This window comes from Salvelinus sp. IW2-2015, linkage group LG22 (assembly GCF_002910315.2).
Source record: "Salvelinus sp. IW2-2015 linkage group LG22, ASM291031v2, whole genome shotgun sequence".
NCBI classification, from domain to species: domain Eukaryota; kingdom Metazoa; phylum Chordata; class Actinopteri; order Salmoniformes; family Salmonidae; genus Salvelinus; species Salvelinus sp. IW2-2015.
Window position 1 is genome coordinate 32,695,141 of NC_036862.1, and position 11,160 is coordinate 32,706,300.

The 11,160-nt window shown below is 44.4% G+C and overlaps 1 protein-coding gene and 1 long non-coding RNA gene across 3 annotated transcripts in view; one reads left to right on the plus strand and one right to left on the minus strand.

Annotated features, from left to right (window-relative positions):
• LOC111949662 (phenylalanine--tRNA ligase beta subunit) overlaps nucleotides 1-11,160 on the plus strand; it is a 30,114-nt gene that overhangs the window by 8,807 nt on the left and 10,147 nt on the right. Inside the window, exons 2-16 of one of the 2 annotated variants that reach the window (XM_070434231.1) lie at nucleotides 560-615; nucleotides 721-875; nucleotides 1,015-1,087; nucleotides 2,263-2,378; nucleotides 2,837-2,987; nucleotides 3,108-3,216; nucleotides 3,344-3,476; nucleotides 3,660-3,711; nucleotides 4,651-4,712; nucleotides 7,277-7,484; nucleotides 7,593-7,673; nucleotides 7,800-7,892; nucleotides 8,139-8,256; nucleotides 8,464-8,616; nucleotides 10,084-10,287. In XM_070434231.1, coding sequence (XP_070290332.1) covers nucleotides 560-615; nucleotides 721-875; nucleotides 1,015-1,087; nucleotides 2,263-2,378; nucleotides 2,837-2,987; nucleotides 3,108-3,216; nucleotides 3,344-3,476; nucleotides 3,660-3,711; nucleotides 4,651-4,712; nucleotides 7,277-7,484; nucleotides 7,593-7,673; nucleotides 7,800-7,892; nucleotides 8,139-8,256; nucleotides 8,464-8,616; nucleotides 10,084-10,235 — 1,712 coding nt within the window. In that variant the 3' untranslated portion in view covers nucleotides 10,236-10,287. Of the gene's footprint in view, nucleotides 1-559; nucleotides 616-720; nucleotides 876-1,014; nucleotides 1,088-2,262; nucleotides 2,379-2,836; nucleotides 2,988-3,107; nucleotides 3,217-3,343; nucleotides 3,477-3,659; nucleotides 3,712-4,650; nucleotides 4,713-7,276; nucleotides 7,485-7,592; nucleotides 7,674-7,799; nucleotides 7,893-8,138; nucleotides 8,257-8,463; nucleotides 8,617-10,083; nucleotides 10,460-11,160 lie in introns of both variants that reach the window. The other variant, XM_023967012.2, reaches the window with a different exon arrangement.
• Nucleotides 4,236-6,577, minus strand: LOC111949664 (uncharacterized). Its single transcript, XR_002875384.2, has 4 exons — nucleotides 6,470-6,577; nucleotides 5,210-5,353; nucleotides 4,967-5,059; nucleotides 4,236-4,351 (listed from the first exon to the last, which is right to left on the minus strand). It is a non-coding gene; the product is annotated as an uncharacterized lncRNA (long non-coding RNA).

Consider the following 11,160-nt stretch of genomic DNA (forward strand, 5'->3'; position numbering starts at 1 on the left):
CTCTAATTTCTTCAATTGACACAGGTGAATCGCAAACTGAGTGGAAATCATCCTCAATTACAGGGACATAATTCTGAATGTGGCAAATGTAGCTTTCACAACCATCTTCCTGAAATTGAGAGCTGTAAAGGTTTTCATAAAAGGAATTGACAAATGATGATATTGTAATCGGATCTTTGCATAAAACATCGTTAAGTTTGAGTGCAGTTATAGATTTTATTTTGTAGTTTGTCTTTTCAAGTGCAAAAAAGTAACTAGTGTTTCTTACCCCCTCTTCAATCCATTTTGCTCTTGACCTTACAAAGGCATCCTTTGATCTGTGTAAAGCTGTTCTAATTCTAGTTGTAAAGAAAGTGTTGACAGAACTGATGCTTGTTATTTCACCAKGATTGCATCATTTCCCAGTCCAGACCTATCCTAGCCTGCTACTGACTGACCACCACATAGCTACGTCCATTTAACTAGTAAAATATAACTCAATTAAGAATGGAGGTGTGACCAAAATACATGCATTGTTCCAACAGATATTAAAATGTTATTCTCTTTTCCTTTCTTTCAGCTGATGAAGAATTTGATGAGTTGTGTTTTGAGTTTGGACTGGAGCTTGATGAGATTGTGAGTAGAAGACTGAGGATGAACCTCAACCATATCCACTTGTTTGTGTGATAACCAATTTAGTATTTTCGGGCTAACCATCCTCCTTCTAACCTTGTCCTTCAGACCTCAGAGAAGGACATCATCAGTCGTGAGCAGGGGGACACCAAGGCAGAGGGGGCATCTGATGTGATTCTGTATAAGATTGATGTCCCAGCTAACCGCTATGACCTGCTGTGTCTGGAAGGACTGGTCAGGGGCCTGCAGGTCTTCAAGCAGAAGTATGTAAACACATCTATATGGAGAATTGTGTGCTTAAACATYACTTTTACATTGCCAAAGTACTTCAGCTTGTGCTGCTTTATTGTGTGTGTTGTCTTCAGCCGTGTATTGACTTCTCCATGTGTGTTTGCGCTCCAGGATGGAAGCACCTCGCTACAGGCGTGTGAGTCCAGCCAACGGAGAGCCTCAGAGGCTGGTCATCACAGAGGAGGTGGGTGGATAACACGAACAGGTTCTCTGTTTAATGATCTGGGTCTTAGGTAGAGTGTAGGGTTGTTTAGTTTGGTGTTCAGAGGAGGTGTGTGGAAATCACGAGCCACACCCTCAGTTTAATGTTCTGGGTAGAGTGTTAGGGTTGGTTCGTTTGGTCATCACAGAGGGGGGTGGAAAACATGGACTTTTAGTTTAATGGCCTGGGTTCTGGGCAGAGTGTTAGGGTTGGTTCATTTGGTCATCACAGAGGGGGGTGGAAAACATGGACTTTTAGTTTAATGGCCTGGGTTCTGGGCAGAGTGTTAGGGTGGTTCATTTGGTCATCACAGAGGGGGTGGAAAACATGGACTTTTAGTTTAATGGCCTGGTTCTGGGCAGAGTGTTAGGGTTGGTTATTTGGTCATCAACAAGAGGGGGTGGAAAACATGGACTTTTAGTTTAATGGCCTGGGTTCTGGGCAGAGTGTTAGGGTTGGTTCATTTGGTCATCACAGAGGGGGGTGGAAAACATGACTTTTAGTTTAATGGCCTGGGTTCTGGGCAGAGTGTTAGGGTTGGTTCATTTGGTCATCACAGAGGGGGGTGGAAAACATGGACTTTTAGTTTAATGGCCTGGTTTCTGGCAGAGTGTTAGGGTTGGTTAATTTGGTCATCACAGAGGGGGGTGGAAAACATGGACTTTTTCGTTAATGGCCTGGGTTCTGGGCAGAGTGTTAGGGTTGGTTCATTTTGGTCATCACAGAGGGGGTGGAAAACATGACTTTTAGTTGAATGGCCTGGTTCTGGGCAGAGTGTTAGGGTTGGTTCATTTGGTCATCACAGAAGGGGGGTGGAAAACATGGACTTTTAGTTTAATGGCCTGGGTTCTGGGCAGAGTGTTAGGGTTGGTTAATTTGGTCATCACAGAGGGGGGTGGAAAACATGGACTTTTAGTTTAATGGCCTAGGTTCTGGGCAGAGTGTAGGGTTGGTTCATACATCTTATCATGAATGAACCACCACCGTGGTTCTTTATGACAAGATGATTAATTAAGATATTGAACTGTTGATGAATGCCTCTACATTTGTAGAGGCTGTGCAAAGGAGGCTTTGGGTCAAGTGTTGGAAGTAAGAGAGTGGAATTTTAGAGATGAATGCGAAAATCCTGACTCAGAGTGTGGGTGTGCCTGTCGCAGACGGCTGCTGTGCGACCCCACGCTGTGGCTGCAGTTTTGAGAAACATCACCTTCACACTGGAACGCTACGACAGCTTTATCGAACTACAGGAGAAACTCCATCAGAACGTCTGTAGGTTAGTCAGACACCTAACYCATCTCTACCTTCACAGAAAAATATATATAATTCCCACACATAAGTTTGACCAACTCAGTGGCCTTGAGATTAGTGTCTGCCCTGAGATTGGAAGGTTGGTGGTTCGGTCCCCAGTCGAATCTTACCATAGGCTTTGATGCCTCTATGCTTGGCATTCAGCATTAAGGAGATGTCCAGCAGGTGTACATGTATATAAAACTACCTTATGCTACAGAAATAGGAGATAGGCTCCTGGCCCTCTGAGCCGTTCTGGCTGGACAAGGCTTACTTACGCACACCATTTTACCTCTGCATATTTATTGTCAACGTTTTGGTCAGATAACTTTTTACAATACCATGTCTCATACTTCAGTGATGGCTTTCAGTGTGTTCTTTTCTGGGAGTTTCTGAGATGTGTTGTTGTCTCAGGGGAAGTTGTGACTAATCTGTGCTCTGTAGGAAAAGGACTCTGATTGCCATCGGCACCCATGATCTGGACACCATTTCAGGCCCCTTCACCTACACAGCCAAACCACCTGGTGACATCCGCTTCAAACCTCTCAACCAGGCAAAGGAGTACACCGCACAGGAACTCATGAGCCTCTACAAGGTGAGCAGGGATTGGCAACAAAGATTATGAGCCTCTGTAAAATGAGTTATGATTGGCTATGGCTAGAGATCTTTTATTTCTGTCATCCTATGTTTCGATTTCTTTGAATTTCTCCCTCAGACAGACAGCCACTTGCGACACTATCTGCACATTATTGAAGACAAGCCTGTATATCCTGTCATCTATGACAGCAACGGCATTGTACTGTCTATGCCTCCAATCATCAATGGTGAGGACACACACATATAACCACAGGTTACKTGCCAAACTATAAACCTAGTGGACTTCCAATATTGATTAACCCATCGTATGCTATAGATGCTATTCTAACAGTCTTCTCTCTGTTGTTTTTTTAGGGGACCATTCCAAAATCTCCTTGAATACAAAGAATGTTTTTATCGAGTGCACAGCCACTGATCTTACCAAGGCAAAAATCGTGTTGGACATGATGGTGACGATGTTCTGCGAGTATTGTGAGGAGCCTTTCACGTGAGTCCAGGCAACAGCTGTTTAGATTTCTATCACTGAAATGAAATAACTAATAGCTGAACCTAATGTATTTTTGTGTGTAAAATAAGACCATGAATTAGTGGAAATGATAGTGATAAGAAGTTCCTTTGCCCGGCCCCACTTTAAAATACTCCTCTTGATCTATGTCCTGTTCTCTCTCAGGGTAGAGGAGGCTGAGGTGGTGTACCCAGATGGCAGGACCTGCCTGTACCCGGTACTGTGTCCACTTACCATCACTCTGCAGTCTGTTTCCTTTTGTGGGGAAAATATACTCAACAAAAATATAAACGCAACATGTTAAGTGTTGGTCCCATGTTTCATGAGCTGAAATAATATACATTTTCCATACGCACAAATTATTATTTATCCAAATTTTGTCCACAAATTTGTTCACATCCCTGTTAGTAAGCGTTTCTCCTTTGCCGAGATAATTTGTCCTACTGACAGGTGTGGCATATTAAGAAGCTGATTAAACAGCAGGATCATTACACAGGTGCACCTTGTGCTGGGGACAATAAAAGGCCACTCTAAAATGTGCAGTGTTGTCACACAACACATTGCCACAGATGTCTCCATTTTTGAGGGAGTGTGCAATTGGCATGGCATGCTGACTGCAAGAATGTCTACCAGAGCTGTTGCCAGAGAATTTAATACGCATTTCTCTACCATAAGCCACCTCCAACATCGTTTTAGAGAATTTGGCAGTACGTCCAACCGGCCTCACAACCGCAGACCACGTGTAACCCCGCCAGCCCAGAACCTCCACATCCTTCTTCCTCACCTGCYGGATCGTCTGAGGCCAGTCACCRGGACAGCTGATYAAACTGATGAGTATTTCTGTCCGTAATAAAGGCCTTTTGTGGGAAAAAACAAATTCTGATTGGCGGCCTGGATCCCCAGTTGGTAGGCCTWTGCCTTCCCAGGCCCACCCATGTGAAATCAATAGATTACGGCCTAATGAATTTATTTAAGTTGACTGATTTCCTTATATGAACTGTAACTAAGTAAAATTMTTGAAATTGTTGCATGTTGCGTTTATATTTTTGTTCAGTGTATATATTTGAACCTGCTTGTCAATATTTAAATTCGGACTATCCCCATTCTATTATTTTCCTAACCCTCTACCTTCCTGCTATACCATGTGACCTCTCAGGAGCTGGCTTACAGGAAGGAGACTCTGTCAGCAGACTTCATCAACCGCAAAGTTGGCATCAGGTAAATAAGTGACTTGAAATAATATCCAACCCTGTTTCTGGAGATCTGGGGRGGCAGGTAGCCTAGTGGTTAGAGCGTTGAACTAGTAACAAAGGTTGCAAGATCGAATCCCCGAGCTGACAAGGCAAAAATCTGTCGTTCTGCCCCTGAACAAGGCAGTTAACCCACTGTTCCTAGGCCGTCATTGAGATTGAGAATTTGTTCTTAACTGAATTGCCTAGTTAAATAAATAAATGGGACTGAGAGCTACTTACAGTGTTGGAAAGGGATCACAGCAGTGATTGAATGAGGTTATGAGGCATGAGTTGAGATGTTCAGAGGCTTGACCWGTGCTGGACAGGATTTTACTGGGAAGACAAAAAACAYTAACACAACACACTACACAGTTAGAKAAAAGAGCTAAGAATGAGTTAGRCCAAGCAAAGCGTAATAATGTGTGATGTGTATGTGATTGACTCTACATACAGTAATGTGAGGAAATTGATAGGGGTACTCACAGTGCTTGGAAGGGAAACACTCAAGGTGCCAGTGGATGTGTGGGCACATGAGAAGTCGTGGCTTCAGTTCATGTCAGGAGAAAGTTGATGGTAGTGGAGTGGAGTGGTCATCACTGCTTAATCAGGGAACAGGAGGGGACTTGGCTGTAAATACAAATAGCAGATACATTCCATTACAGCTGCGCCATCGTAGGTTTGGACAACGAGTTTCTCTATGAACTTAAACTCAGACATCTCAAAATTCATAAAGTCAAACAGACTGCGCGTCTCACCCACTTGACACATCAAAGTAGCCCAAAACACGTTCCTGAATAAAACCCTTATCATCCACATACCTGACGATAACTGACAACTGCAAGCAGACTGGTGGCACAATKGGTCCCAGAGCAGTGGGGCAATTTTTAACAGTTGATTAGTCTGAAACAATGTCTTGTTGTCATCTGATACAGCATGTCAGATTTCTAATGTTTAGGTGTAGCCTAGGCTGCTGCAACATTTATGCCATGAGTTTTTGCTTGTCTGTCCGGAGTGATTGTGTTATCATCTTTGTTAAATTAGTACTGGAGGAAAGTGGAAAGCCTCCCTGAGTGCATGTGAAAAAATGCGTTGCATCAACCTCTCTCATTAATCTAATATTTGGAAGCTATCAAATCATTCGAAATTGTTTCGACATCCCAGAAAAGACAGTCGAAAGTTCGATATGTTCAGCAAGTAAAGCATCGTAATGTGCAATTAACTCTGCAAGCTCCTTGTAGTTGCCCCTGTTAACCGAACTTTCCCTCTGGTCGTCCTTTAAAAGCAAATTCTTGCCCTGCTTTTGTTTTTTAATTTGGCTGAACGATTGATGTTCTTCATGTCACTGTACCCACCTTTCGACCAAGGCTCAGACTTTCCAAAAAGCAGGGAAGGCCAGAAATACAGGTGGCCTGATGAAAGGCTCCCTGTTAACCAGCTAACGTTATACTTTTGATACCAGTTTGTATTGAATGCCCTCACCTTTTCATCCTTTATCATGAAACTGATCTCAGGCAGAGGTTGACCCTCGCTTTTAATGTACCCCAGACAATGAAAGGGGTTCTTCAACAAAAAGGCCACAACATAATCGGCAGCGTTGGCCATTCTACCATTCTGGTGGAGAGAACYGCACACTCATGCTGGTAGCTAGCTAGCTACTGAAGTTAGCAAGGCAAATTTAAATAAATTGCACTAACTGGACACACAAATAATGTTCTAAAACCAAGAAAACTCTTTATAATATACCTCCTCCGTCTCCTGTAACTTGAAAAAACGAATTTGAATTGAATAATATCCCCAAAATGCTCAACTATAACTCTTAATCTCGATCCAACAATGTCACCAAGCCTCTCAACACACAGAACCCCCATAATGCTCTGTGGCACAATCCCAATACAGCACACTAGGTTCATTCTCTGAATGAGTAATTCTATGATTGGATGGACAACATGTCAGTTCATACTGCAAAAGCTTTCATTGGTTGGAAGACGTCCTCCGGAAGTGGTCATAATTACCATGTATGTCTATGAAAGCGGGTGAGTCCTACACGCCTCCTAGATTTGTATTGAAGTCGATGTAGCCAGAGGAAGCCGGAAGCTAGCTGTCCTTCGGCTACACCATGGTGCTAGCCCAGACAGTGATGTTGAAGTTACTGTAGACTTTCATTGCAAAACAGTGTATTTTAATCAATTATTTGGTGACATATGAATATATTTAGTAAGTTTTATCTAAAAAGGATAACTTTTTAATGTTTTTCACAATTTTTTTATTTATTTAAATTTCACTGAGGATGGTCCTCCCCTTCCTCCTCTGAGGAGCCTCCACTGCAACATTCCTGCACATGCTTATAAATGGTTTACATTGTACATATTTAGCAGACACTCTTATCCAGAGCGACTTACATGAGCAATTATGGTTAAGTGCCTTGCTCAATGACATTTTTTTTWACCTAGTCTGTTKGGGGATTCGAACCAGCAACCTTTCAGTTACTGACCCAATGRTCTTAACCGCTAGGATACCTGCCACTGTTTGTAATGGTTTGTTTGTCTCCAGTGAGTCGACTGAGCACATCGCCCAGCTGTTGACCAAGATGTGCTTGCGCTCAGAGGTCACAAGCGACGGRGAACAGATCGAYGTGGAGATCCCGCCCACGCGCTCTGACGTCATCCACGCCTGTGACATCATGGAGGACGCCGCCATGGCGTACGGTTTCAACAARATTCCCCGCACCACGCCGCGCACCTATACCGTAGCCAATCAGGTGAGGGTATTCTTCAGCAGGTTATTCAGGAGTGAAGTTGATTGGTTGTTGACTGGAGCTGCTGGTTGGGTGGTATTGTTTTCTGTCTCATGACTCTTGTGTTTTTAGCTRCCACTGAATAAGCTGTCAGAGCTGCTGAGACAGGACCTGGCTGCTGCTGGATTCACAGAGGCCCTCACCTTCGCCCTGGTAATGACACCTCACTCTCTATCTTTTGTGGACTCCAGGAAGAGTAGCTTCTGAAAAAGCTAATGGGGATCCAAATAATAAACATGCACACACATTTTCATGTGTTGTATCTGTCTTCCTGTGCAGTGTTCTCGGGAGGACATAGCTGACAAGCTGTTGAAGAACATCTCAGAGACCAGAGCATGTCACATCTCCAACCCCAAGACAGCTGAGTTCCAGGTGGACCACCATTACCGTGGATTAATCATGTCTCTCTGATAACATTATAAACTGGCCCCCTTTGGTCTCTGAAGGATCTCGTACAGTTGCTATACACTACAGCCATTTTGAAGTTAAACAGTTGACTGGATTCTTTCACCCTCTATTGATGTGAGGGTTTTTCTCCACTAGAGGGTGCTGTGTGACTGGGTGGGTTGGTCAGCGGCTGGTGGTGGTGGTAACAGCAGTGCTCGTCTTCTCCACCAGGTGGCGCGCACCACCCTGCTGTCAGGCCTGCTGAAGACTGTTGCTGCCAACAGGAAGATGCCTCTGCCTCTGAGGCTGTTTGAGATTTCAGACGTGGTGCTCAAGGATGAAACCAAAGGTGTGTGGGTGTGACKCAAGTATTCATCATGTAGTGTATTCACGGATATGTGTAGAAATAATGTCATTGTATGCCTGCCTTTCTAATTTCTTTATTCGGACAAACATGAATGTACATACTGATTCCCTCATACTCAAGAAGACACACTGTCATTATCAGTTTTAAAGACATCCTAATGGCCACGTTGTCCTCTGCTCTCCCTCTCAGATGTGGGGGCCAGGAACAACCGTCGTCTGTGTGCTGTCTACTACAACAAGAGTCCTGGGTTTGAGGTGATCCACGGCCTGATGGACAGGGTCATGCAGCTGCTGGAGGTCAAACCAGGCCAGGGCAATGGCTACCACATCCAGGCTGCCGACGGTAAGACAACCAGGGAGCCATCTCACTAGTTTAAACTGGACTCTCTCTCTGTTTCACTCATTCACCCCCCCCCCATRGATGTGCGTGTCTCCTGCCACAATCAGACATAGGGGAAATCGATGGGCTCAAGTACCACAGAGAGAGAGGGATGAGGAGGTTGCAAAGAGGGAGAGAAGGGGTGCGGGGGACAGAGAGAGACTTGGAAATCAGGGGATAGAGAGTAAGAGCATGTCGTTTCAGCAGGGGGAGTCAGACTGCATGTGAGTCACGTCTGCTGCTGCAGTGCCCCTGTCTGGGTTTACAGGGAGATAGACTGGCACATCCATGGGCATTTAGACTGCCTGAAACAAACACACTTACACAGCTACAAAAAAACACTTCAACTGTTACATTTACACGACTAGCAAACTATTATGCAGACCAGACACACAACACACATGCAAAAAAAMATGTGCTCCTCATGTCCGTGTGACCTTAACCCCATTACAGGGTCATGATCTTCTGCAGGACCTCCCGCAATGTTACCCTATGGGGGGAGGGAGGGACTCTTAAGTAGCAGATYCCTATGTTTCACTTAACTGTCAAATTCAGCCCTTCCCGTTCACTGTTAAAGACACGCTTGACTGTCTGGTTAGTGTTGACCTTGGCTCAGAGAGAATGAATCTGAGAGGGTTTTCAGGGTGGGTGGAATATGTTGTCACTTGTCAGGCTGGCTGGCTTGAACTTAGCTATTAGTGTACCATTTTTAAAGACTGGTTGTCATGGTGCTGCCCTGCTTTCGAAGAGACACACAATGTAGAGCGCTTTCTGTTGCTAGTTAGGAGTTAGCATCTGAACGGTTAGCTAAGGAGTACATTAGCTTTTAGGAGCAAAGCAACGTGGGAAGAAGTGAAGCACCATAGAGAAGAGAACAGAACAGCATAGGAACGGAACATGTCTYTGGAAGTGGAGTCATAGCAACCCTGAGCCTAGATGTTCTCCTTGAACAGGCTCTAGCAGTCATTGTTTTAAAAAACCTTGTCAGTGAGCTGTCTCTCACATCAAATCAAATGTTATTTGTCACATGTGCCAAATACAACAGGTGTAGACCTTATAGTGAAATGCTTACTTACAAGCCCTTAACCAACAATGTAGTTTTAAGAAAAAACATATTTTTTTAAKGTAAGAGAAGAATAACAAATGATTAAAGAGTAGCAGTAAATAACAATAGCGGGGCTATATACAGGGGGTACCAGTACAGAGTCAATGTGCGGGGGCACCGGTGTCGAGGTAAAATGTACATGTAGGTAGAGTAGAGTTATTAAAGTGACTAACTATTCCACACATCTGAGAATAGTTATATCTCATTATCTCTTGAGTCTCTCTCTTCTGTGGAAACATTTATTCAGAGACTACACTTTTAACGTTTATTTTCACTGGACCACTGAGAAGCCTCATCACCCCCCTCTTCTGTTTCCCCACTTTCAGATTCCACCTTCTTCCCTGGTCGCTGTGCTGAGATCTTTGCACGCGGGAAGAGCATAGGACGCCTCGGGGTCCTTCACCCTAATGTCATCAACCACTTTGAGCTCACCATGCCATGCTCCGCCCTGGACATCGACATCGAGTCCTTCCTGTGATGTCACAACCACACCCTGGGTGTGATGTCACACCCAGACACACACCGAACTTGTAAGACCACCAAACTCATCAACCAACACAGGTTAATTTACTCATGCTCAGTCCATCCCAACACAGGTTAATTTACTCATGCTCAGTCCATCCCAACACAGTTAATTTTACTCATGCTCAGTCCATCCCAACACAGGATCATTTACTCATGCCCCAGTCCATCCCAACACGGGTTAATTTACTCATGCTCATCCATCCCAACACGGGTTAATTACTCATGCTCCAGTCCTTCCCAACACGGGTTAATTACTCATGCTCAGTCCATCCCAACACAGTCATAATTTACTCATGCTCAGTCCATCCCAACACGTTCATTTACTCCATGCTCAGTCCATCCCAACAACGGTTCATTTACTCATGCCCAGTCCATCCCAACCACGGGTCATTTACTCATGCCCAGTCCATCCCACACGGTTCATTTACTCATGCCCAGTCCATCCCAACACGGGTTCTTTACTCGTCATGTCTCGCCACGGTCTTTCTCATGTCAGTTCCAGCCAACACGGTTCATTTACTCATGCTCAGTCCATCCCAACACGGGTTCATTTACTCATGCCCAGTCCATCCCAACACAGGTGTTCCCAGCTCCAGCAGAGTACAGGCCCAACCCGCTCCAGCGGAACTCACGTTTTCACGCAAATCTCCCGTTGACATCACATTGAAAGCTTGAGATGAGTAAAGTGCAAAAGTTAGGATTCGGGCCCAAATTAATTGTTCAGTTGATATCATGCAAGGTATTTCTGTTGGACAAATGTACATCAGTGTATGAAGTAACCATAGAAACTTTTGGCTGGTACAGTGCATTCGGAAAGTATTGACCCCTTGACCTTTTCCACATTTTTGTTACATTACAGCCTTATTCTTAAATGGATT